The sequence below is a fragment of the Panthera uncia genome (assembly GCF_023721935.1).
Source record: "Panthera uncia isolate 11264 chromosome B2 unlocalized genomic scaffold, Puncia_PCG_1.0 HiC_scaffold_25, whole genome shotgun sequence".
Taxonomy (NCBI): domain Eukaryota; kingdom Metazoa; phylum Chordata; class Mammalia; order Carnivora; family Felidae; genus Panthera; species Panthera uncia.
In genome coordinates, this window is record NW_026057581.1 from 23,604,500 (window position 1) to 23,631,767 (window position 27,268).

The 27,268-nt window shown below is 49.0% G+C and overlaps 1 protein-coding gene across 4 annotated transcripts in view; it reads left to right on the forward strand.

Annotated features, from left to right (window-relative positions):
- The first annotated feature begins 910 nt into the window (after positions 1-910).
- Positions 911-27,268, forward strand: part of SLC22A23 (solute carrier family 22 member 23) — a 181,943-nt gene continuing 155,585 nt past the window's right edge. For 3 of the 4 annotated variants that reach the window (XM_049655095.1, XM_049655098.1, XM_049655099.1), the window contains exon 1: positions 911-2,100. In XM_049655095.1, the coding sequence (XP_049511052.1) occupies positions 1,432-2,100 (669 nt within the window). In that variant the 5' untranslated portion in view covers positions 911-1,431. The remainder of the gene's footprint in view (positions 2,101-27,268) is intronic. The other variant, XM_049655097.1, reaches the window with a different exon arrangement.

Here is a 27,268-nt window from a genome sequence, read left to right on the forward strand (position 1 = left end):
GTGCTGGCTGGGCAAGGTTCGCGCTGGAGCACGGGAGAGGAGGGAGAGGTTTGTCTTCATGTGTGTGAATATAGACGCGTGCGCCTGTGCACTTGGCATTCGAAACGTGAATTCAAGATCTTGGGGAGGGGGTGGGGAATACCATCACCATTCACGTTTATGTGTATACAGTATAACTCGTGTTGGCCATGTATCCTTCTAGCATTGTACTTATACAGCATGCACTCTGGAGTGGGGAAGAAATGGCGATTTGGGAGTAGGTGCCGCGGTCGGTCGCGGGTGACCCGACGCTGCGGGTGACGAGCGACCTGATATTGGCAAATGCGCATTCTTGACGGTGCTCCGTGGATACAAAAATCAACCGTATCAGAATCCCTAAAAAGTGCGAGGGGGTTGTCCCCGAACGCTGGCTACTCTTGGGCTCAAGACTGGGAATGGGGTGTGGACAGCGGGATTGCAGGCACCTCTGAAGCCAACAGAGGTCACCGAGCCCCGGCGCAGGGGGTGGGTGGAAACCCCTCGAGGCTTCGGGAGCCAAAGCCTTGAAGACAACACGCTTCACACGCTCCGCGCGCACGCCGACTCCTCCGGGACCCTCAGCCCACCCGCGCCTGCAGCTGCGCGCTCCTGCTCCTGCTCCTCCTCCGCCTCGCTCAGCGCGGAGGGGGAACAAGCAGGGGATCCTCCAGCCTGGCAGGAGCGGGGTGTCCCGTTTCCCCGCCCTCCCCCACCCCTCCGCTCCCGTGGATCCCGCGGCGGCGGCGGCGCGTCCCGGCTGGAGGGGGCGCTCGCGCGCAGGAGCCGGGCGCAGCAGGTGCCGCGGTTACCTCCACCTCGGCGGGGGGAGAGGGGGCGGGCCGGGGGCAGGGGAGGAGGAGGAGAAGGGAGGCCGGCTCGCGGAGCCGGAGAGCGCGGCGGCTCGGCAGGCTGGGACCCGAGCTCGCGGCTTCCGGGAGGCGCCCGAGGCCGGATAAATACATCCCGGGCTCCCGGGGAGCAGCGGACGCTACCCGCACCGCCGCCCGCGCCGACTGCACAGCGGTCCGCAGAGCACCGAGCCGCCTGGCTTAGGCGCGGAGCCCGCTCCTCCCCCTGCGGCCGGCGCGGAGCAGCGGAGAGCGGCGGGCTCGGCCGCCGGCGCCCGGGCCGCGGAGCCGATGAGCGGCGGCGGCTGAGGGCCCGGGCCGGCCTCTGCCCGCCCTCTGCCCGGCGCCCGAGCGGGGCCGCAGCGCCCGGGGCGCAGGGTCCGGGCCGGTGACATGGGGGCGGACTGAAGCACCCGGGGCGGCCGAGCGCTCTCTCTAGAGCCGCGGGCCCTCCTCCGCGGCGGCGGCGGCTGCGGGCACCCGGCCCGGCGCGCTCTGCCCGGAGCGCCCGCGGGAGCCTCCGTCGCGCTTCTATGCGCCTTTGCGGGCGCCGTGGGCCCGGGCCATGGCGATAGACCGGCGGCGCGAGGCGGCGGGTGGCGGGCCCGGGCGGCAGCAGCCCCCGGCCGAGGAGAACGGCTCCCTGCCGCCCGGAGACGCGGCGGCCTCGGCGCCCCTCGGGGGACGCGCGGGCCCCAGCGGCGGTGGCGGGGAGATCCAGCCGCTGCCCGCCCCGCATCCCGCCGCCGGCGGCCAGCACCCAGGCTGCAGCTCGGCGGCGGCGGCGGCCCCGAGCCTCCTGTTGCTGGACTACGACGGGTCGGTGCTGCCCTTCCTCGGGGGCCTGGGCGGGGGCTACCAGAAGACCCTCGTGATGCTCACCTGGATCCCGGCGCTGTTCATCGGCTTTAGCCAGTTCTCGGATTCTTTCCTCTTGGACCAGCCGAACTTCTGGTGCCGCGGAGCCGGCAAAGGCGCGGAGCTGGCGGGGGTCACCGCCACGGGCCGGTGGGACTCCGGCGACGTGGCCAACTGGACCAGTCCCCCGACCACCCCCTTCTCCACTGCCTCCTGGGGGGCCGCAGGCAACCTTAGCAACAGCAGCGGCGCGGACGGGGGCGACACGCCACCCCTGCCGTCCCCTCCGGACAAGGGGGACAACGCCTCCAACTGCGACTGCCACGCGTGGGACTACGGCATCCGCACAGGCCTCGTCCAAAACGTGGTCAGCAAGGTAAGGGCTGCGACCGCCCGGGCCTCGAGTCCTTCTCCCGAGCCTTTTACTCCTGGATCTCTTCCACCCTTCCCTCCGTCTCCCTCCGAGCAGACCGAGGTCCCTTAAAGCGATGCCAGCCTGTGTGTATGCATCTCGCGTTGGCTTCATCCTCCGTCCCCCAAACCAGATGCGCTTGCTTGGGTGTGAAGCAGGGGCTTTTCGCCTCCCTCCTCGGGGACACTGCCTCCCAACCCTAAGGGGGGCTCCACAGCCTTTTCTAGTTTGCACCCGAACTCCCGTCCGAGTGCACATTTGGGGAGAGCGCCCCTCCCCCTAAAATGACTTGGGCTTCCTTCACCTATCCTTCAGACTATCACCCCGGTTCAGCCGGGGGTGTCCCTTGCGAAGGATAAGGCTGCTGACCTGTCAGCCGTCCAGCTCTGGAAGACTCGCCTCATTCAGGGTCTGATGGCTAGATCCAGGACCATGGCTCTGGCTCTAGTCTTCTGTGGGGCTAGAGTGTCCTTATGCCTCCCACAAAGAAATATCTATCCGTGGGACCGATGTCATATTCCCAGGTGTTCGTTCCCGCAGACCTCAGTCATCCCGCGCCAGGTTTGGAAACAGACTATTAAAGCCAACTAAAGAACCCAGGTGCTGGCTACAAAAGCAAAGAGCTTGGGAAAATTCCCTTTCCCCCCCTCATCATGCTCATCCCTCTCCCAAGATTGGGATGTTTGATTTTAGATTTTGCCACCCAAGTGTTCCCTCAAGTGTTTTCTTGGGACTTTAGTCATATCCCTATAGAGTAGAGGAAGGAAACTAAGAATCTGTTTTGTATTCCGGGTCCACCACTGCTCTTATATAGCAGCTGCTTTTGTCTGAGTGAGGCATTGAGACCCTGGTAAGATTTTAGCAGAGCGGCTGCCTTGCTGAGAGTCCTGAAGCCCCTCTACAGAGGTGTTGCATTGTGTGAAATGGAGCAGCAGTGTTTTTTGAGAAGATGTGTGCCAGCAGAAAAATGCAGAATGGGCAATGTCTGAAATCCAGTCCCTAAGACATCTGTATTTTCTGCTTTTCTTAACATCTGGGAGACATTGTATGCTCATTTGTTAAGCAATTTGTGTTTTTTGCCCTTTCTGTGTTTTAAATAACAAATTTACATTTCCAAGTACTGTAGACCTTTCCCCTCCCACCCTTCTGAGCAGTTCTGGGCAGAATTTTAAATACCTTGTTTAAAAGTGAGACTGAAATTGGACAGTTTGTAAAAATCAATGTGCATGCACTTTCTCCCCCAAATGAGTGTTAGTAAACAGTTGTAGCTCATGGATGTGTAAGATGAAACTCTTACATCATCATAATCGCTGTTTTAATCTTGTACCAGACTGGCAAGAAATGATCTGTCCTGTGGGAATTGACAGGATTCACTGTTAATGGGGAAGATCCTTCAGGCTAGGTTCACCTTGAGGTGTACCCCAGCCCCAGCCCCAGCCCCAGCCCCACAGCCTCTCCTTTCCAAAGGTGTTTTGCTGTGACCCTCTCCCATCCGCGGAGGGCAGTGTTTGTTTTTTTGTTACCATCATGGAAAAATTCAGAACAATGACTACAGTGACAATTTTAATACTCTGTGAAAGTAAGAATTTGGCAACATTTTCAAATACTTTAAACCCCTTCTTTAAAGTAGAAGAGGAATAATATAGATGAAAGCGAATGTGTTTAGAAGCTGTTCCATCCTGGGGTCCAAGGGGAGGGGAACTTGAAAGTTAGGAGGTGGGAGAGAGCATCATTATCCTAGTGGTGGGGACCCATGGACAGCTATTTACACTGCCATGGAGGGCGGGATGAAAAAACTAAAATAGTTCTTGAAAACTGGCTTTTAAGGCATATTGGAGAGGTGGACAATGTTTCTAAATTAGCACTCAAGAGGGTCAAAGATGGTAGGAATGTGTGCACTATGCTTTAGGGGTGCTTGATAGCTGTGCCATGGTTACGTGTAGCAGACACGGCGAAACTGGGAGCTGAAGACCTCCGGACAATAGTTAGAGATGCATTTTCCTGTAAAATAAAGACTAGAAAGGACATATTGATTTTCACACACAATAGAGATCTAAATAAAGGACTGTCCTGCCACAGCATTCTATTTCCATAACAAATGCTTCAAAGAGCTCCTTGAGCACATTTGGCATATACTAAGGCCAGACTTGCGCTGAAGCGGTCTGTGCACAGCGGATACTGTATCAGATGTACAAATATGGAATGTATACTGTGGTGGGTGCAGCATCCTAGAGGTCAGGTGCCTGTCAGCTTTGTTTGTATGTGGGAGCAGAAGTGGAGACGGTTCGCTTTCTGTCTGTAGATTGAAAGTTCAGAGTCTGAGAAGTTGCCTTTTGTACCCTCTTTCCTCACTCCAAACCATGATCTTCCCACTTGCAAATAATCTCACGCAGTGCCTTTGTCATTAGATTTGCCTCAGCCTATCCGTGGCCCTCCAATATGTGTCCTATTCTGTCCCTAAGTGTTAGGTGGGGTGGGGAACATAGAAAATCTGCCAGGCATATATTATATTATATTGCATTATATTATAAATATATATTATATTCTGAACATAGGTTGTATTATAAATATACCATTATAAATATACATTATTAATATATATTATATGCATTACATAGGCTATCACATATTTTATACGCATATAATACCACCTATACATGTGAAACTGCCAAGCCACTGGAATCCCAGGTTATAACACTTAAAAGGGATCTTTGGGCTGATGAGCCTATCTCCCCTCCTGATTAATATCCCTGACATGGATACCATTTCCAGGATGGGAAGGGAGGGCCCCATTGGCTATTGGCTAGGCAGCTCGCTCCATAATTGCAGCCAAGCATGTTTTTTGGTGAATATAACTCAGGTCATCTCACACTTATTTGTATGGCTTGCCCCCTCTGAAGGGTTCTTTTTCCTTTGTATAATACGTGTTCAGATATTTGAGGATACCCAAGTGGTTTCTTCCCTGGCTAAAAAATCCCCAGCTACTTCAGACATTCCACACATAACAAAATTGGCCATAGCAATTGCTCTACTTGACATATGTGTGTCTTAAATTTTTTTTTTTAACGTTTATTTATTTTTGAGACAGAGAGAGACAGAGCATGAACGGGGGAGGGTCAGAGAGAGGGAGACACAGAATCGGAAACAGGCTCCAGGCTCTGAGCTGTCAGCACAGAGCCCGACGCAGGGCTCGAACTCACTGACCGCGAGATCATGACCTGAGCTGAAGTCGGCCGCTCAACCCACTGAGCCACCCAGGCGCCCCATGTGTGTCTTAAACAGGACACTCTGAAAACAGCCTGGCAGACCCCATGTGTTCTAATCAAAAGGGACCATAGATGGACCCTATGCTTCCAATGACAAAACCTGCAATTGATGCATGAAAGGCTTTCAGTAAACATGACAAGCTTCTGTCTTTATAGGATTACATTAAGTCAAGAGATTTCTCAGGCTGCACTTCAGTGACATGGCACATGATGTAGATTTCATCATAGTTTTGCATTATTAAATCTTTCCTGTTTGGATCTTTTTATTTCTGTTTTATGCCTTGGTCCTTGGTATTTGTTATCTGTCCCAAAATTTTCAATGCCTTCAAAATAATCATAATAATAATATGACTTTTTGTGTGCAACCATATAAAGTTCTCCAAACATTTATCATGTTATTTCTTTTTATTAAGAATGTTGAGGGGCGCCAGGTGGCTCAGTGGGTTGAGCATCCAACTTCAGCTCAGGTCATTGTCTCGCAGTTTGTAGGTCCAGCCCCGCATCAGCCTCTGTGCTGACAGCTCAGAGCCTGGAGCCTGCTTCAGATTCTGTGTCCCTGTGTCTCTCTACCACCTCCTGCTCATGCTGTCTCTCTCTCTCTCTCTGTCTCTCAAAAATAAATAAACGTTAAAAAATTTTTTAAAAAAAGAATGTTGAATAATCCAGGTACCTGGGTGGCTCAGTTGGTTAAGCGTCCAACTCCTGATTTCTGCTCAAGTCATGATCTCACGGTTTGTGGGTTCGAGCCCTGAGTCAGGCTCTGTGCTAATGGCGTGGGGCCTGCTGGGCAGTCTCTCTCTCCCTGTCTCTGCCCCTCCCCTGCTCATGAACACTCTTTCTCTCTCTCTCTCTCTCAAAAATAAGTAAATAAAACTTAAAAAAAAAAAAAAAGAATATTGAATAATCCAAAGCCTGCCTTAACACTGAGCATTATTGTGGATTTCCAGGTAACACATACCTGAGTGGGCCAGGTGTGGTGTACCTTGAGCCCTGTGTTCAACTGCATAGCTCTGCATTTTATCTCCCAGCCATGTTGAAAACCGTGTCTGTGTCTTCCTGAAACGAATCTCACCAAGCTCTGCAGTCACTTAGAGGTCAGCTGTGGAAGAACTGAGGCCGGACGTGAGCATTCCCTGGCAGCTCAGATGGTCAGAGATTTTACACAAGGTTAACAAAACCCCACGATTCTGTTGCCTTTAAAATATTCTTCTTAATAATTTGCATCGTTATCCCACGTTGTTTCGAGTGAATCTTCCTTGGTTTCCAGTGCTCACGACTTCCTTGAGTAATAAGCACGATCCTTTTCCTGTATATGAAGCTTGGGATATTTGTCCCCAGTCTGATTCTTCTTCTGTTCTCCATGAATTCTCAAAAATTGCTGGCTTTCATCCTGTAAGTACATCTGAGAGTTGTTTAAATATCCTGGGAAGTAATTTGTATTCTTTTTCTGGGGCTCAAGTCTAGAAGTATTTAAAGTGATTCAGTACAATTTAATTAGGGTTAAAAATAATTACAATTTCATTGCAATGGTAATATTTTAAAAATAACCCAGTGTTAGGTCATCCTGATGGTATTTTATTTATTTTGTCTAGTGTATACAACACAGTAGTGAACATCTTTATGCATATCTATTTTTAGAAATTGACTGTAATAGATAATACATGCACATGTTACAGAAAGCGGACAGTAAAAGTAACATTTCTAGCCATCCCTGCCTCCAGTTTCCCTCTTCAGAAGCAACCATGGTTACCAGTTTCTTATGTATCCTTCCAGAAATAGTCTAAGTATATTTTCATTTATATATTTTCCTCTCACAAACAATGACATAATATATACATTGTTCTATGCCTTTTTTCACCTAAATTGGGGATGGGTGCATATCACTACTTAGAGAGCCCCTCATTGTTCATCCATTGTATGACCAGGCCATAATTTATTTAATTAGTCACCTACTAAGGGGGCATTTAGGTTGTTTCCGGTCTTTGCTGTTACATAATATATAATGAAATTCTGATATACATGAAACTCTTCGAAGTGGGGGGTCATGGGCACATTGGTGGCTCAGTGTGTTAGGCGGCTGACTCTTGATTTTGGGTCGTGATCTCACACATTGTGAGTTCGAGCCCTGTATTGGGCTCTTGCTGACAGTGCAGAGTCTGCTTGAGATCCTCTCTCTCTCCCACTCTCTCTGCCACCTCATCTGCTCTTTCTCTCTAAAAGTATAAATAAACTTTTTTTTTTTTAAAAAGTGGAAGGTCAAAGTAGGCTCTGTTTTTATTTTGATAATGTTGTCAAAATGCTCTCTCTAGAGATCTTAACCAATTTACACTGCCATCAGTAATGCTTGAGGTCCTGTTCCCCACACCCTCCCTGGCCAAGGACTTACACACTTTAACATGTCTCCTAGTTTGATATGTGAGGTGCATATGGTTATTGTTGTAATCTGCATCTCTATTGTTATGAGCCAGGTTAAAGACGGCTCTGAAATTTCTTGAGCCATTCATGTGGCCTTTTCTTTGAACTGCCTCCTTAGGGACTTTGCCTTTGTGTGTGGTTTGGGGGAGGGGGTTTATTTTCTTACTGATCTGTCAGAGTACTTCAAGCAGAAAGTAAATTAACTCTTTGGATGTCTTGTGAATGTTTTTTCCCATGGTTTTTTTTTGTGTGTCTTTTTATTCTATTTATGCTGGTTTTGTTATGCAGAAACTTGATTTGTATAGAGTCAAATTAATCTTTTCTGTTACGATTTCTGGGTTCTGCATTAAGATTTAGGGCTCCTGTAATCCTGGAATATCAGGAAAACACCCGTACTTTCTTCTAATTTTTTTTTTATCCTAGTTCCTCTTTAATTTAGTGTTGCAGGTATCAGTTTTGCTTTTATTGAGCTAGTAGGATAAATTGCTAGAAAGGGAAGTAAATATTGGGTCTGTGGGTATAACCAGCGTTTCATGTGGGCTTTGACTTGCTCCTAACAGTGTCCTAAACATTGCATTTGGCAGTGGCCCCAGCAAGAAGACCAGAAGCTACACAGTTGTTAGCAGCTCTTGACGTGTTTTGGGAGCCAGTGATCATCCCCACGCACCGGGCTCACCTTTCCTTCATTGTCTTGTTCTGAGCCAGCTGCAAAACCTCTTCTTTCTTTCTTTGTTTTGTTTTTTTTTTCTCTTTTTCCTCTTTTGTCCGTAGCATTTTCTGCAGGTCTCGATTCATTTTGGCCTTCAGCCCAAGGTAGGACTGAGTCAAAAGTTGATGTCATTTAAAAACATGATAGGCTTTGTGGATCTCCGTGTGGGCATCGCCACAAACCAGCATTGTGCAGGGGCCAGCTGGGCCTCTCCGGACTCTGAGCCCGTGCCCCCATCTCCATCCACCTGCACACTCAGGAATGTCTTACTGTGGCTTGGAATCAGCCATGGTGGGAACAGTTACCCCATGGAACTGGCAAACACTACACATGGGGTTTTCTTTTTTCTGCAGAAAGCCAGTTGTTAAACAATTATTGTGCCACCAAGTGTGACCCTAGGCCACCCCTTTCCTTTTTTTTCTTTCTTTTTTTAACTTTCCTGCCTCCTTCCTTCCATAGATGAGTCCCTTTTCTGGGCCAAGCCTTGTGCTATGTGTTCGGGATACAATGACATGTAGACAGCTCAGCTCACATAGAGCTTATAGACTAATGAGGGAGTCACACCTTAACTAATTAATAATAATCCTTTAAGGTGCCTGGGTTTGCTTTTGGCTTAGGTCATGATCTCACAGTTCGTGAGACTGGCCTGGGCTCCAAGCTGATGGCGCAGAGCTTGCTTGGGATTCTCTCCCTCCCTCTCTCTGCCCCTTTCCCTCTCTCTCTCAAAATAAATAATAAGTACATATTGAAATAATAATAATTCTTTAATTACAAACTGAGTTAAGTGTGTAGAAAGAAAGGGAAATGAAAGACTAGAACAAAAAGCCTGGCCTAAACTGACTGGTCTCTGAGTGCAGCTGACATCTGAGTTAAGATCTTAGGTTTGAGTGGGAGAGAGAGAGAACGGCACTTGCACGGGCCCTCTGGTATGTGCCAGCTTAGAACTGACAGGAGGCAGTGAAGGTGGGAAGGTGGGGAGGGGTGGCTTATGAGTCATGTTCAGAATGTCAGCCATGAGATGAAGAGCTGAGGGGGTGAACCGGGATGGAGGGCGGCCAGGCAGAGCATGTGAAGTGAGAAGGGACCTAGGACTCAGGGTGTGGGGCTCTGAAGAGAGGTTGGGGGGAGGGGAGAGGGTCAGATGGGGAGAGGCAGTCTGACCAAAGTCTCAGGTTGGGAGGTGGGGCGGGGAACCGGGTAGCTTGGGCTGTAGGGAGGAGGCCGGCCAGCCCAGGAAGCGGGTCTGAGGAGGAGCTGTGGGAAATTTTACTGCTGCTGCAGGCCCAGACCAGACCCCGGGCAAGTGGGCCTGAAGCCTCTTTCCAGGGCTATTGATAGGAAGCAGCACTGGCCCATTCGAGCGTTCTAGCATTTTCTCCTGCTCTCCTGGTCAAAAGAGGAGAATGCTGATTTCCACAAAGCTGAAAGACCCTGACAGAGGAAACCATCAGTCTAGAATTTACTTTGATTCAACCAGCTTTACCTTTACCGAATGCCTAGTGTAGGTTAAAAAAATGAATTGTCCTGGGCATGGCTAACGTATAACATTCTCTTCCTAGTCCAAAGTCCTCAGTTTACGGATGAGAAGACTGAGGCTGGAGTGAGTGTGGGGGGTGTCGCTGACTTAGAGCCACCAGCCTATTAGGGCTAGAGTCTGGTTCCCCTCACCTGTACTCTTGCCTCTGGCCAGGAGCAGCCCCCATGAGGGGAGAAGGGCCGGGAAGAGCTGGAAGAATGGCTCCTGCCCATTCTCTTGGACTTGATCCCTTTCACTGGCCTGTCAGGCTCCATCCTCCTGTGCTGCCTGAGGAGGGTCATACCTGTCAGGAGCTGCACGCTGAGGTGTGGTTGGCTACACTGTGGCTTCTGGGGTAGGCTCGTGCAGACCACCTCTCTGTGCAGATGTCACTGACCTCTGCTCCTTCTGCCTTGTTAGCCCACTTGCCTGGGATGCCCTTTCCTCCTTCCTTCATCCGTTTGGTCCCTGTTCCTCCTCCAGGTCTGCTCATCCTCACTCGGTGTTTCTAGCACCCAACCATCCCTTTGTCCTAACACTGGCTGTGTGGTGATCAATGTGCTCGCTGTCCCCCTTCCGACTGGAGGCGTGCCTTGTTCGGCTTTTACCCACAGTCTTCCCTGTAAATGTCTGAGCTCACCTGAGTTTGCTGTCATGAAAAGAGGAAGGGCTTTTTAGTTTGGCAGGTGTGGGTTTAGGTCCTGACTCTGCTGCTTACGCTCAGCAGGTATTACCAGCAGCTGTAACAGTTACAGGTCTAACTCTATTATCTGTATCTTTGGGAGCGGCAGGAACCTCGTCAGCAAAGTGGGTCATTGCTCACCTTACCTCGAGGGCTGTTGTGAGGCTAGGATGAGAAAAGCTGGGGAGAGCCCACTGCCCTCCCTCCAGGCACCTGGCAAATCAGGAGGAACCTGGGAATCTCAGATCCGTTTCTCCTTCCTATCTGTGGGGTGAGGACCAGCGGAATGAGTCATCTGAGAAATACTTAGGTGGGGAGGAGCTGACAGGCCACACCTGGAAGTGATTTATTCCTCGGGCAATCTGAGGTGTCTTTCTCCTCCGCCCAGAAACTGATAACATAGGGGAGCAGGTGTGCCCTTCATACAGGACACAGGAATCCAGGGAGGCCTGAGGAGTCAAACCAAAAAGGACCCCTAGTCTGATGAAAAAGACCATTTAATGGCTTTGTTTTCAGGTCACTGGTCACAGGGCTCCAAAGGATCTGAAAAGGAAAAGCCTTCTCTGGCCGACCTTGAGGAATGGGAGGGCAGGGCCCTGCCAGGGGCTTCATGCCCCCACAAAGGTCTTCGCTCAGAAACCTGACTTCATGCCCCTGGGTGGAGAATGATCTAAACATGTTAAAGCTTCTGGGTTAGCTGTGCTGTTGAAAACAGATCAGAGAAACCATGGACTTTTAGAGGAGTTGATGGTAACTTTGGACCTCAATGGCAAGCATCAGAGGGCTAACTTCAGGGGGTGGGTGAAGACCAGCCCCTGCCCCACCCACCTGGAGTGCTGTCCTTGCGGACTGACCCCAGGAACCTTCAGACTTTGATCTTCTGCAACTTGGGGTCTGTTCTTTCGTTTCCTCCAGGCTGCTCAGTGCTGGTCATTATGTGTGGGCAGATCTTCCTCTGAACAAGTGACCTAGAGATTGACAAGCCCTATATTGCTAGGAAAGAGGAACAGTGGTTATTGACAGATTTAGCTGGATGTCCCCTAAAATAAATCTTTGCTGAAAAAGAACCCTGCTGGGGGCTCTCCAGGCCACCCCATTTGCATAGGATTATATTCTACAAAACCTCTCCTGGGACTCTTTTGGTTTGCAAGTAACGAGAACAAATTTCAAATTCACAAAACAGAAAGGAAATCTCTTGGAACATGCAGGAATGGCTCACGGAACCCGGGATGGGATCTGAATATTGAGGGACAGGGGGTTGGATCTTTCGAGAGTCCACATGTGCTCTCGGCCCTTTCTCCAGAAGTCCGCTTTGTTCCCCCTGCGGACTGGCTTTGTCCATGCTTTTGCTTACCTGGTCAGGCAAGTCAGCACAGAGGCCAGCATTCCTCTGTCGATTCCAGATTTTCGGGTGTAGATCTGATGTCCAGCTTGGGGCTGGGGTGTCAGAGCAGGGGATACAGTTACCTAGCGCTGGGACAGCTCCTTTGAACTGTGTGACAGGAGGTGGTAGTGGCAGTTCTTTATTGGGATGCAAGGGATTAGAGATGAATCTTTTTGGCAATTAATTGGGAATAATTGAATATTGACAGTTTAACTATTAAATGCTTTAAATGAAGTATTCTTTTTCTTCCCAAAGACTCGGGATGTAACTTACCTGGCTGCTTAAGCTTAGCATGGAATTGGCAAGAATACCCTCCTGAGGCTTTTTTTTTTTCTTTTCTAGAAATAGTGATAAATGGTTTCATTTATTAGCTCCAGATCACAGAGGGAGCTTGGAACCAGCCCTTGGGCGGTCACTGAAACAGTTTTACAAATAGTCACCCCCACCCCTGCCCCCACACAGGGTGAGTCTCCTTGTTTCTCCAAACCTTTCTGGTCAGGACCAGCAACATAATTTGTGGGGCCCATTGCCAAAGGAAACGCAGAACCCTGGCTGAAAAATTATTAAGATCAAGACAGTGACTGCCGAGCATGAAGCCAAATGTGGGCCCTTCTGAGTAGCAACGCTTCTGGTGACCTCCAGCCTGTGGTCTCTCACCAAGCCAGCTGTCACCGCTAAGCAAGCGTCCCCAAGCCGTTCCAAGCCTTTCTTCCTGACTTGTCAGTGTCTTTTCTGCTTCTCTGTTCCTTGATTGTGTTTTGTATCTTTTTCTAGATTTCTTGTAGTAAAAGTGAAACACACTTTTTGTGGGTCTGTTTTTCCCAGGGAACAGCTTCAGAAAGTCCTGGCCAGTTTTGTTTTGAATGTTGAGTTTGCTCAAGGTGTGCCACAGCCAGAAGGAGCCAGGGAGCATTCTTACATTTGAAAACACTGCCCCAGAAGTGGGACAGTTGGTTTACTTATCTGAGCAGTAAACCAAACAGCTGAGTCATAGGAATGTGTGGTAAAGAATGTTAAGTCATAGGAATGCTAGTTAAGTGTTTATCAGCCTTTTTTTTTTTTTTTTTTTTTTACGGGAGAAGAGGGTCAGCCCTCCCTCTAATTTAATTCTGTTTTAGCTAGCAGTCACACTTTATTTCTTCGTATCATTTGAAGAAGAAGTGCAAAGGAGATGATGCCAGTGTAAAGCCACCACGAGCATCCCAGTGGTCATATTAAATTATGGATGGGTTATGAACTCGGCATAGTAATTTGCACTACAGAGTGTTTCCTCCCAGATTAGATTAAAAGCTGCTTTTTTTTTTTTTTTCTGTGTGTTTAAAAGATGCTTTACAAATTGGGCACCCTTGATTGTTACATACTGAGAAACTCCACTGTTCTCAAATGAATATACATGAGCATTTGCAGTGAACACAAAGTTTTGTCCTACTTTTTCAAGTTTTTTTTAATTGTGGTAAAATGCACATAACAGAAAATTTACCATTTTAACCATGTTTAAATGTACAGTCGAGTGGGATTCAGGACAGTCACACTGTTGGGTGATCACCACCACCATCCGTGTCCAGAACTTTGTCATCTTTCCAAACTGAAACTCTGTATCCATTAAACACTAACTGCCCACTCCCCTCCCCCAGCCCCTGGCAAGCACCCTTCCACTTTCTGTCTCTGAATCTGACTATTCTGGGGATCTCGTGTGAGTGGAACCATTATAGGACTTGTTCTTTTGTCACTGGCTTCTTTTACTTCGCGTGACATTCTCAGGCTTCATCCAAGTTGGAGCCTGTGTCAGAATTTCCTTCCTGTTTAATGCCGAACAATATTCCATTGTACGTATAGACCACGTTCTGCTTATCCAGTCATCAGTTGATGGACACGTAGGTTGCTTTCACCCTTTGGCTGTTGGAAATAATGCTGCTGTGGACATAGGTGTTGTCCTACTTTTTTGAAGAAAGTTACATACAGCCCCTCCTTCCCTCCCCTCCCCTGTTAGAGGGATTTCTGCAGCCACACGTGTGGCACCTGGCCCTGGCCTATCTCTGCAGGCAGGCCTTCTGCCCTGCCTTGGGTAGGTGACACAGAGGGGTAGAAGATGGTTTGTGCCCTAGAGAAGGAGCTCATGGTGTAGCTGAGACCATCAGTAAGTGGAAGGTTAGTGTGGGACCAGCTAAGAGGAGGGTGTGGGGGCCAGGAGCTGAGGGTGTGGGGTGCTGAAGTGAGCATGCCCAGGAGAGCAGGTGAGGTGTGTGCCCTGACCTGTGAGTCCTCACCATGGGTGAGGGGATTTGGGTGCTATGGCATTGGAGCTGGGTCCTGAAGGTGGGCTGGGGTCTTAAAAGATGGAAAGGATTGAGAAAGGGCCTTGTGTGCAGAGGAACTGACAAGGGCTGGGAAGAGATGAGTGCAGGGTGCAGGGCGGGGGGGCCGTCACACAGGCCACCAGAGTCAGTCCTTGGAGATAGGTTTGGTTTTCCCCCAGTGGACAGTGAGTCATCTGAGCTTTGTAATGGAGAAATGATAGTAGAGACCCAGGGCAGGGGTACCCCCAGCCCCAGCCTGGGTCCACATGGCCCTGTGTCCTTGGGACCCCTGCAGCAGCCCTCTTGGCCTCTCCGGCTGCCACATGCATCTCCTGCAGCACGCATGTTGGTTTGGGCCTCCATGAAAAATGCTCGCCAAGCTCCCATCACAAGTGTGGCCAAGTCCCAGGGGCTGCGGCCCTCCCCTGGAAAGCACTGGCTTGGCCCAGCATCCCTGCCTCGCCTGCTGGGCCTTGTGGTCTCTGTGCCACAGATGGTGTCAGTTTGCCTGATGCCAGATCACTGGGACTGCTTCAGTGATCTTGGTCAGCCTCTGCATGGCATTGGCAGTGACCATTCAGTCTTCAGCACTCTCTCTTTGGGATGGGGGCAAGGGGCAGGGGCTGGTGAATGCTGCTTTTCCTTGATTTTTCTTCTGCCTCACTGGCTTCTCTTCTCTTTCGGGAATCCTTTCCATCACCCTCTATCTTCAGATCATTCCGCAGTGTCTCAGTCAGCTCGGGCTGCGTAACAAGTACCACAGACTGGGGGACTTACCCAACAGACATTTAGTTCCTCTTGGTTCTGGAAGTCTGAGATCAAATGTCAGCAGGACTTCCAAGGCCTCTCTTCTTGCCTTGTGCATGGTGTCTTCTCCCTGTGACCTCTGTGTATGTATCTGTGTCCTAATCTCTTATTACAAGGACACCAGCCCTGTTGGATTATGGCTCATCCCAATGACCTCATTTTAAGTTAATCACCTCTGTAAGGGCCCTGTCTCTATTTACATTCACATTCTGAGGTACTAGTGGTCAGGATTCCCAACATTTGAGGGCTTGGGGGGCTTTTTGGAGGGTGATAGGCCACAGTTCAGCCTATAACATCCAAGTTCCAGCACACCTGAGTAGGGCAGCACCAGATCTTTATCTGTAGCCTGAATGTTTCCTCAAAGCCCTAAACCTGTGTATTTGGTTAACATCTGGCCCCTGATCTTTTCCGCCCCCCTTGCTTCAAATCCCAGTGTTTTGGTCCTAAATTGAAGATGAGAAGCTTCTTTGACTTCCCTGCTTCAAATCATTTGTGGTTTGTGGTGCTCCATGACTCTCAGGATGAAGTTGGGTCTGGTTGGTTGGTTCTCGGGGTCCTTGATGGTCTGAACCCTGCACACTTCTCCTGCACTGCCTCCCCCCCCCCCCCCCCATGCCTGTACAGGGACTCTGTGCTCCAGCCCCCAGTTTCTCAAATAATACTTGACCTTTGTATGTGGTGCTCTTTTGGCCCAGAATACACCTGCCCTCCCCATCATCCTGTCACCTTCTTCAAGCCTTTCCTGCCTCCCTCTTCCTCCACTCTAATCCTCTGTCCCTGCTTTCCTGGCCCAGATCTGCATCCATGGTACCTGGATCTAGTAGGTGCTCAATTAACATTTCTTGAATGGTGAAGGTAAAGGGATAGTAAAGGGGCCTTTACTCTCATCTGGGCAAAGTAAGGTGATTTAATTCTAGGATGATAATAATAAGCCAGAGGACAGGTACATAGGCCAACTCAGACCTAAAGTCTAATTTCAGTGAGTTATTGAAAACTAAGGAAGGTGATGTAATATATTTGAAATAGCAGCTAATCAAACTTGAATTCATGCTAGGCTATAGACTAGATTGTATGTTTACTTTAAGTCCTGGTTTTTCAGAACTTTAAGTCACAGAGCCTTTTTTTCTCATGAAAGTGACACATAGAACTGGTCTGAATCTAGGACTGCAGTGGTGGTGGCTGGGGCTCTTCAGGTCACCCGGGAACTTTTGGAACCATCTATGGGACCCCAGCATCGGTTGTTTAAAAACATTCTCTGGATGATTTCCACATGGTACAGTTTTTCCCCCAGGGGACATTTGGCAATATCCAGAAACATTTTGGGTGGTCACAGCTGAGAAGGGAGTGCTACTGACATCTGGTGGGTAGAGACCAGGGATGCTGCTGAATATCCCACAATGCACAGGACAGCCCCCACAGCAAAGAATGATCCAGTTGAGCATGCCAAGTTTGAGAAATCCTGGTCTAGGCTAATACAGAAGTTCATTGTTTTTTCTGACCATACCCAGCAGATGGCCGGGGTCAGCCCGGGTGAGACCTTGGTTCCTCTGTAACCCACAAGGGGAGCATTGGTATGCAGGCTCAGGAGTTATAGAAGAGCGATTCATCACACCAGGAATTATCACAGTTCAGCCAGGGCCCCTCTGCCCTCTGTGAAGAACGGGTTTGCTAAGTGCATTAGTGGTGTAAACCAAGTGTCAGCAGGCACGTTTAGCCTACCTAGGGAAGCGCATTATGAAACACTGCCTTAGCATATTTATGTACAAATGAATGTTGCTAAACGACCAAGTCACTCATTAAAGGAGGTCCTTTGAAACTGCTTGGAATAATGGTTAATTACTTGAAAAGGAAACATTTATTTGGAAGTAAAAGGTATTTATTTTCAAAACGTCTCTAATTCAGACCAGCTTTTTCCATAATTAATTCCCATTGAGGTGGTTTGATAATGTTTTCAGCAGCAGGAAACAAGAACTCCCCCAGGGGACAGAGGCCAAGAAGTAGAGTTCAGAATCAAACATAAGCACTGTTTACATTGACTGAGTAGCAGCTCGGGCTTGACCTTTCCCTTGGGCACAGGCAGTGAACCTTAAGTGGTCCTCTTGTGACATTTACCTGTGCTTATCTGTGAAAGTGAGGATGTGAGGTATCAGCTAGGGATGCTGGTGAGGCACCCCCTTAATTAACCTAAGCCAACTCCCCACCTCAGGGAGGTCCTGACCCCAGTCAGCTTCCATGCCCTCCTCAGCAGTGGACTCTTTCCTTCCTTAGATGTTCATGGCATAACCTGGCAGTCCCACTCATTTATATTACATTTGGAGAGTTTGTGCTTGATATCCTTGATATCCCTAATAAAGAACTGTCAAGGGCCACAGATGGTGAGACAGCTGAGTGTCCTGGGGCAGGGCAGAGAGTCCTATCTCACTCTTAGAAGGAACTTGCAAGTAGTAAATAAAGGTGCTTCAACTAGAGGTCATCCAGTGAGAGGTAGTGAAATGCAGGAAGGCGATGTGTCTTCATAGGAGCCTGGTAGTTTCTGAAGCCGTGTTGTATGGTGAGTCATCGGATCTTCTGTGTTCCAAGGTAGGATTTTTATTGTTTCATCTTAATAGAAGATTTATTTTTAATCTTTTTTCTGGGAAGTCCCATAAGAAACAAGTTTTCAAATATGCATATCATCTAGGCTGTGAGAGTGTTTTGGGGTTTTGTTTTTGTTTTTGTTTTATTTTTGGTTTATTTTGTTTTATTTTTGTGTAGCTGCGGATAACACGTTTGAATTAAACTGAATTGTGCTTAAGTATAAGCAGTGGTTTCTCTAATTAATTTCTCATCTGCCATTGGATTTATCCCCATTTAAAATTCTAGTTCTTCTTTGACAGGACCTCAGATAAGTGACTAATGGGAGGGATGGTGAAAAGGAAAACTATAACCTCAATTATGAATCTCATCTCCAAAATCAATTTGGGGGGAACTGAAATGACCTTGAACAGGCAAAAGGTTACCAGGGAATTTAGACTCATAGTTTATCCTACTGAAAATAGGTTTTTAAATCTACATTCCTTTAGTATGGGGAGGCAGGACACACAGCAGTCTTTTTTCAATGATCTGTTTGTATAGCAAATATAGTGGCCTAATCTCATATAGTTAAAAGTATGTGCAGGGAAGACACCCCCGAGAAAAGTCCAGAGCAGCGTGTGATACGCACATGTTCACTGAGCAGGCTGTCTGTGCAAGGCACTGTGCTGGGGCTGCTGGGGAGAAGGAGCCCGTGGGCTGTGCCTTGAAGATAGGCAGAGATGGGCAGTAGGAGAGCAGTCTGGGCAGAGGGAAGAATGGAGCAAACTGATGGTGAAGAGGGGGAGCAGGTATGAGTGGGGGAATAACCAGAACGTAAGGCCTGTGCAAGGAATGGGAAGAAGTATGTGTTTTCAGCGAGATGGGCGAGCACGTATGGTAGTGTAAAGGGTTTGAAAGCTTGGAGGGTTCATGAGGGTGCTGTCTGCTGCACATCGTAGAGAACCTCAGAGCAAATGCGCTTAAAAATTATCTTGAGGGGTGCCTGGGTGGCTCAGTTGGTTGAGCCTGAGTCTTGGTTTCAGCCCAGGTCATGATCTCACAGTTCGTGAGTTTGAGCCCCATGTCAGGCTCTGTGCTAATGGTGAGAGCCCCACCTCTCTCCCTGTCTCTCTCTGTCATAAAATAAATAAACTTAAAAATTTTTTTAAATAGACAGAAATACCTGTGATGTTTCCAGAAATCCAGAGATAGGATGGGCTCCCCTGCATGCTTCTGGGCCTTCTTCAGCATTGCTTCACGCTAATGCTGTGTTAGTCCGTGCTGCAGACTGGGGGCCTTGGACCACAGAACTCGTTCTTCACAGCTCTGGAGGCCAGAATCCCGAGATCAGGGGGCCGGCAGGATAGTTCCTTCCAAGGCCTCTCTCTTTGGCTTGCAGATGGCCATCTTCTCCCTGTGTCTTCACATGGTCTTCTCTCTGCGTGTGTCTGCGTCTGAATCTCTTCTTATAAGGACACTGGTCAGCGACCTCATTTTAACTTAAACCTCTGTACAAACCCTTTCTCCAAATACAGTCACATTCTGAGGAATGGGGGTGGGAAATGGAGGGGGTTAGGACTTCAACAGGTGTATTTTTTTTTAATTTTTTTCTTAACGTTTATTTATTTTTGAGACAGAGAGAGACAGAGCATGAACGGGGGAGGGCCAGAGAGAGGGGGAGGCACAGAATCTGAAACAGGCTCCAGGCTCTGAGCTGTCAGCACAGAGCCTGACGCGGGGCTTGAACTCACAGACTGCGAGATCATAACCTGAGCCGAAGTCAGATGCTTAACCGACTGAGCCACCCAGGCACCCCTCAACAGGTGTATTTTGAGGGGATACAATTCAGCCCATAACAAATACCGAGTTCCTTGTAGTGTCAAGGTGACTTCCTATGACAGCAGGTTATTTGCTGTCCCCCCAGCCCCCTGGTGACTTGGAGAAGAGGGAACCAACAGCCTTCTCCTTGAGCACAGGGTGCGAATCCTTCTCTGTCATCTGCCCTCCCTTATCACATGCCTGCCCCTGGACTGACACCACTCACTGGGAAATGCCATGTGTGCACTAGGGATGGGCCACCTTACCCTGGGTGCTATGGGAGGAGGGTGTCTGTGTAAGCTGACTTCTGCAAAGAATGGCACTGGTGAGAGGAGGCACTGTAAGTTACCAGCACAGCCCATCGCTCTCTGCAGAGAGTTCAGATTTCCTCTGGCAGGTGATGGGGGGTATTGAAGGATTTAAAGAAAATTTTTTTATGTTTATTTATTTTTGAGACAGAAACAGAGCATGAGTCGGGGAGGGGCAGAGAGAGGGGGAAACACAGAATCTAAAGCAGGTTCCAGGCTCTGAGCTGTCAGCACAGAGCCTGATGCGGGGCTTGAACCCAGGAACTGTGAGATCATGACCTGAGCCGAAGGCAGACGCTCAACCAGCTGAGCCACCCAGGCGCCCCAAGGATTTTTTAAGCAAGGTCACGGCAGCATGACCTTCCCAGGTGCCCTTTATATTCCCAGCCGTGTACTGGCTGCTCTAAGTGGGCCCCTTGATTCACCCTTGGGAGAAGCCAATGAGGCTGCCCTGTTATCAGCATCTGCCAGGTGAGGAAACTGACGTGAAGGTGCTAAGAAACTCGACCGGGGTCACACTGTGGACAGGTGGTGAAGTCAGCAGCCTACCAGGCGTCACCCCAGCTCCAATATCTATGCTCGTTCTATGACAGCAGTGCCACATTTTCAGAAGACAAAGCTGGCTGTGCTGGAGGAGGGGGTAAGGTGCCAAGGGCCGGTGCTGCTGACGCTGGAGACCCAGGCCAGGGGTGCTGGAGAAGGAGGATAGAGCAAAGTCACTGACGTATCTGACGGAGGGAGATGGGAGGGCATGAAGCTTCGAGGGGGTCTGAAATCCAGGTGTCTGTGGGGTTGGCCCCTTCCAATGGCTGGGGGAAGACTGCTCCAGCCCCTGGTGGTTGCTGCTGTCTTTGGTTTCTTTTCGGCTCATAAATGCATCACTCCTATCTTCCACCCTCCCGCAGCCTTCACCCCATGTCTTCCTATCTCCACCTCATCCTCCCTCCCTGTGTGTCTCTGTGTCCAAGTTGCCCCTTTTCATACAGATACCAGTCACACTGGGTTGGGGCCCACTTTAATGATGTCATTGTAACTTGATTACCTCTGTGAAGGCCCTGTTTCCAAATGAGGTCACGTTCTGCGGCCCCCGGGGGTAACACTTCACCAGAACTTAGAGGGGGTGGTGGGGGGTGGGGAGACACAATTCACCCACCACAGAGCCCTTTCAGGGAGAAGGGAGAAGGGAGAAGGTTCCAATCACTGGAACTCTGGTGATTGTATCTTTCACGTCAGTTTTGCAAGAAGGGGGCTTTCCATCCATTTTGGTGCTGTTGGAATCAAGGTGGTGACAGAAAGGGGCAGGTAAAGAGAAGAGGTAGCTGTGAACAAGGTGGGTACCTGTGGGGTACTTAACGCGGCGGGGAGGGGAAGGAGGAGGACACAGAGGCTGTGGCAGGTTTACTGGGGCCCAGTGTCTTACATGTGTCATCGCTGAGTCCTGACCACAGCCCTTCTGAGAAGTGGGCCTGGTTCCGGCTTACTCATAAGGAACTTGGACTTAAGAGAGATTAAAGGAATGTGGCTAAATGGACCCAGCTGACCAAAACGGCAGGGATGGTGGGATTTGGGCCCCTGAGGATCAGCGTTCCAGTTCTGGGGATGCATCACTGTCCCTGTGAATGGGCTTCTGAAGGCAGGCATTCGCGGAGGCTCCTTACCAGGGTGGTCATAGCCCTGCATTTCTAGGGAGGAGCGTAAACCCAAGGTAGGGATCTGTTTTGCTTGCCTTTTGATACAGTAACAATAACACTCTTGTTTGGAACTGACGTACAACCCATAAGCACGTTTGTTTAGAATCTCAGGCCTTGAAATAGCAACTGTGTAACTCCCTCTGTTCTGAGTGCTTGGCCTCCAGATCTACTGTAGAAGGGGAAAGTACAAACACATGCCTTCCCTCTTTGTGGTTAATCCAGCTATTTGAGATGTACTGTCAGCCAGGGGTCTGTGCCCTGTGCGGCTCCTTCCCCTTTCTCTCTGGCCAGTGGGAGGAGGAAACTGGGAAGCCCCAGTCACTTTGGGTATTCCTGTCTTATCTTTGGGGACCCATTTAAAACAATTTCCCAGATTTTTGAAGGTGGAGGTATCATTAACACGTTGGTAAAAAGCACATATTTTCCAGATTTTTGAAGGTGGAGGTATCATTAACACGTTGGTAAAAAGCACATATTTTAACTGTATAGGTTAGTGGGTTTCAACTCCTCTTCCACCCATTAAGTACCATCTACATGAAGACAGAGAGCATCTCCCTCACCCTGTTCAGTTCCCTCGTGCCTGTCCAATCAGCTCACCCCCACAGGCAGCCACTGGTTTAATTTCTAGTACCCCAGCTTAGCTTTGCCTAGTGCAGAATGTCACAGAAATGCAGCCACACAGTATGCAGGCTTTTGTGTCTGCTGCTCCACCCAGCCCCATCTTTGAGACTCGTCCCGGCTACCGTGTAAACCAATAGTCTCTCCCTTTTGCTGCCACACAGTATTCCATTTTGTTTCTCTCTTCACCAGTCGATGGACCCATGAGTTGTTTCCTGCTTCTGGCTATTATGCATTGATTGCCAAGAACATTCATCCTTTCTGGTCCTTACTACCTTCTAGCTCTAATATTTAAAAGTTGATTGACAGAATCAGAGCAGCTAGAGAGAAATCTTGACTTGTTTATAATCTAGGTAAGTTTCCTTTTTTGTGTTTTCTTTTTATGGGTAGAAGCAGGAGTGACAGGGTACCTGTGGGAAGGAGGGGCCCCCGACTCTGTGGGGCGGGAATCTCGATACTATTTCCCTGGCCCTAGAGAGTTCTGGCACCACAGCTCCAGTGACTCACTCCCCAGGTTGAGGAGGAGGCCCTGAGGATGGTGGTTGCGACAGACCAGGAATAAGGACAGGCAGGGAGAGGCCACACCTGGACAAGGTACTGCCAGGCAGCTGCTGTCACCAAAGGGTTCTGATGTACACTTGACCCTTGAGCAACACAGATGTGAGCTCCAAGGGTCTACTTATGCATCGATTTCTTTCAAGAAATACAGGGCAGTAAACTTATTTCCTTTCTGATTTTCTTGATAACATTTTCTTTTCCCTGGCTCACTTTATTGTAAGAATATAGTATGTAATACATATATAACACATGTATTAATCAACTGTTTATGTTATCAGTAAGACTTCTGGTCAACCGTAGGCTGTTAGTAAAGTTTTGGAGGAATTAATTAAAAGTTCTATGTGGATTTTCAGCTACATGGGAGGTCAGTGCCCCTAGCTCCCACCTTATTCAAAGGTCAGCTGTAGTTTCATCCCATCTCTTGTGACACAGAGCCCTGGGCAGCTGCTCCTGTGACACAGAGAACGCCGTGCAGCAGCCAGACCTTCCTGCCTGTTTTGTAGCTACCTCCCACTGGTGGCAACTTTGCTGACAACCTCCTCTTCCTTTCTTTCTTTAACAAGACGAAGGTCAGGGGCTCCTGGGTGGCTCAGTCAGTTAAGCATCTGACTTTGGCTCAGGTCACGATCTTCCAGTTTGTGGGTTCAAACCCTGTGTCAGGCTCTGTGCTCAGAGCACAGCTCAGAGCCTGGAGCCTGTGACAGCTCAGAGCCTGGAGCCTGCTTCAGATTCTGTGTCTCCCTCTCTCTCTCTGCTTCTCCTCCCGCCCCTCAAAAAAAGAATAAGCTTAAAAAAAAAAAAAAAAAAAAAAAAAAAACAAGAAGAAGAAGATGATAACGACCCAGGTCAATCTTGTGAGGGCAGAGACCTCAAGGTTTAAAGAACCTTTGGAGAAAACCCCAAACAAAACACATGGTACATCCCCTATCAGCCAGCCCATAGCTGGATGGAAATGGTGGCAAGGCCCCAGTTTGCAGGGGCCCTAGCAAGGGGAATTCTTCTCTGATGGAAAATCCTGTTTGTTCCTTTCACTGGATTAAGGGCGGAGTTAGGGGAGTATTTTTTTGTTCATGTTTATTTTTTGAGAGCGAGAGAGAGCACACCCATGCACACACACATAAGCAGGGGAGGGGCAGAGAGAGGAGGACATAGGATCCAAAGCAGGCTCTGCATTGACAGCACAGAACCCGACACGGGGCTTGAACTCACAAACCAAGAGATCATGACCTGAGCCCAAGTCGGACACAACTGACTGAGCCACCCAGGCACCCCTAGGGGAGTAATTCTCAACAGGAATGAGGGAATGAGAGGAGAGTAGGCCCTCCCAGTCTCTCAGTACCTGTCTGAAAACCTTAAAGGAAGCCATAAAATGTAGGCAGACGTTGCCCACCATTTTTAAACATACGACCATGTGGCATTTTTCACAGGGTTTTCACATTTCTGTTTGCAAATCACTCAGCATTTTGTCAGGAGGTGTGTTTGTGCCTGTGCACACGTGTCAACCCAAGATGACCTGCATTTTTTTAAAGCTGGTGAAGCAACCAGGGGTGCACATTTAGTGAATAACCATTTAGAGATTGGAGACCCCAACACATTCACCGTACTGACCCATTCATCATGATGGCTGTTGAAATGACAAAGCCCAAGAAGAAGGTTCTCCCTACATTTAGGCATTTAGTGTTTTGAACAACGTTTTTACACAGGAGCAAAGAAGCTTGGTCCCTTCAGGCTTTGTGAAAGCAGTCCCATGATTTGAAAAAAGACGTTTTTTTTTAAATGATTTTCGGCGTGGGCTTTTTCATGGTCTCGCAGCCAGCTCCCCTGCAAACCCTGAGTGGTTGGGAGGAATTCAGTGCGCATCCAGCGGGGATCCGGGCTCTCCTGCATGCGGGTGCTGCGTGGAGTGGCGGTGGGGAGCCCAGCATGGAGCTCAGTGCAGAAGACCCGGGTCTGAATCCCAGTGCTGCCTCTTCACCTCTATGAAAAGCTGGGGGGTTCTTTAGCCTCTGGGAACCCCACTGCCAAGGTGGAGACAACGTTTACTGCATGAGGCTTTGTGGGGATTAAACCAAATGACTGATGTGCTTGCTCTGTCTCAGCAGAGTGTGTATTTTGAGTCCTTCTCTGCAAGAGGCTCGCGTTGCACTTAGGAGGGCAGTCACGCAGTCGGCTCTGTAATGCACCTTGGAGCTTGCTGCACTGTCCCAGCCATTAACATTAGACCTTTACAACAAGTATGGAAGGTCACCGGACATAATTAAGATCAGCCCTGGCAAATGCCAGCGTTTGCAGCCTGTGGCCAGCCAGCTGAGCCATGGAGACAGGCGGCTACTCCACTCTTTCTCACTTTGAGAAACCCTCTTCCTTTGGCCCCACCTCATCTCCAGGCTAGTCAACTGTTCCTCATTTAGGTGCATTTCCTAGGTCTCCTTAAATGCTCTGGTTCTCAAAATCTCCTCTCCCTGTTTTCTAAAACATCCAGGGGTGCCTGGGTGGCTCAGTAGGTTAAGCGTCTGACTTCAGCTCGGGTCATGATCTCATGGTTCACAAGTTCGAGCCCTACATTGGGCTCTGTGCTGACAGCTCAGAGCCTGGAGCCTGCTTCAGATTCTGTCTCCCTCTCTCTCTGCCCCTCCCCCACTTGCACGCGTGCTCTCTCTCTCTCTCTCTCTCTCTCTCTCTCAAAAATAATTAAAAACATTTAAAAACAAAATATCTGTGCAACTCTCCTAGCTAAGAAATGAAAGCAGTTCACACCTAGGTATAAATGACTGATAGGATTCTCTTCCTTTCTGGGCTCATCCACATCTTTAAACCTGTTAATCAATGACTAACCAACAACCTGCAACCCTCATGCCCACCCATGGGCAGGCTGTTTTGACAGTCTTTACCGCCCTCCCTCCCACCCTGTCCCATGAAGAGCCAGGGTCAGGGATTTGGTTGTCTTCCTCTGAAAAAGGCTGAGATCTTTGATCAGGATATGTGTAACAACAGCAGCATCAAGCAAAAGCTAAAAGAAGGTTTGCTTTCAGTTAACATTTTAATTCCATTTAAAATTTGTTTTGGATCAATTTCAGCTCTGTAACATGGTGTGGGAGGCCCCCCCCGCAGGATTCGCCCCCTTGCTTGTCCCCACCCTCGTTCTAACTCCGTGTCGGGCCCAGGTGTGGGTCTCCTTCCTGCCCCATGTCAGGCCCAGGTGTGGGTCTCCTTTCTTCCCCATGCTTCTGCCGTCTTCTAGTGCAGCTTTCTGCTCACCCATAGCCCCATACATGCCCAAGGCTTGGAAGGTTCCCACAAAGAAGTCATGATGAGAAATGGAAACTTAGACCCCCCTGATGCACTGCTCAGGCATCTAATACACATCCACCATAAGGCCCTTCATTTCTCAGAGTTGTCATTCTTATTTGTGGCCATTTTCCATTCTTAGACTTTCAACTCTTCAGAGCCAGGACAGTGTTATTCCCCTGGGGTGTGGCACCCTGTAGGTGAGCAGTACATGGTCATTAAACACTGAAGCTGTGCCGTACTCTGCAACACGCAGATGAGCTCCTGGTGGGCCTGAAGGAAAAAGTAAAACTGCTTATGTTGAGGGCCGGCCCTAAGAGCTTGGGGTAACCTGCCTGGAACGTTGTGTGAGGTTGATGGTGAAGGTTGAGGGGCACGGGTGACAATGTGACACAGGAAGGTGCGGTCACTCTTCCTTTATTGTGGGGGATTTTCCTTTCCACCGTTCATCCATGGGCAAGTTTGAGGGGAAAAGGTATCTCCCTGCAAGATATAGTCACTCCAGTGGCAAGAGGGTGCCATGCAGAGGGGTCCGGACCTTGCAGATTTTCCTTGGTGTTAGAATCCACAGGACTGATGATACACAGGAAGGAAGTGGTTGCACCACTATACTCTGCTAAGATCTTAATTGGGGGCTCTCTTCAAAGCGATAATGCTGTCTGTGCGTGAGTTACATGGAACACTGGTGAGCCCACATCCCCGTCCCACATCTTGAGTTTGTCATTAGCAGCACTGGAATACAGTGAACAGTTGAAGCTAAGACTTGAAAATACACCAACAAAAATTGTTTTCTTAATGGTGGTAAAATACACATAAAATTCACCATCTTAGCCATTTTTAAGTGTAGAGTTCAGCGGCAGTAATGCTCACACTGTTGTACATCCATCATCACCATGCTTCTCCAGAACTTCATCTTGCCCAACTGAAGCTCCGTCCCCATCTCACTTCTTTGGTGTAGACGACTTTTAAAAGAATGAGAGAGTGTGTGCAGTTTCCTACAGAGTACACGCAACCGGTTGTGGGCTGGTGAGGGGGTGTCCTCCTTCGAGGGAAGCAGGGACGCACAAGGGCAGTCACGTTGCTTTTGGAGGAGGCTGGATTTTACACAGCTGATTGTCTCTTGTGGTGGTTGACCTTTTGCATATCATTTCCTAAGAGTATTTCATGTTTGTCCATCTGTTATCGGTGATCTTTTATGATCTCTTGCAAAGACAGAGGAAAA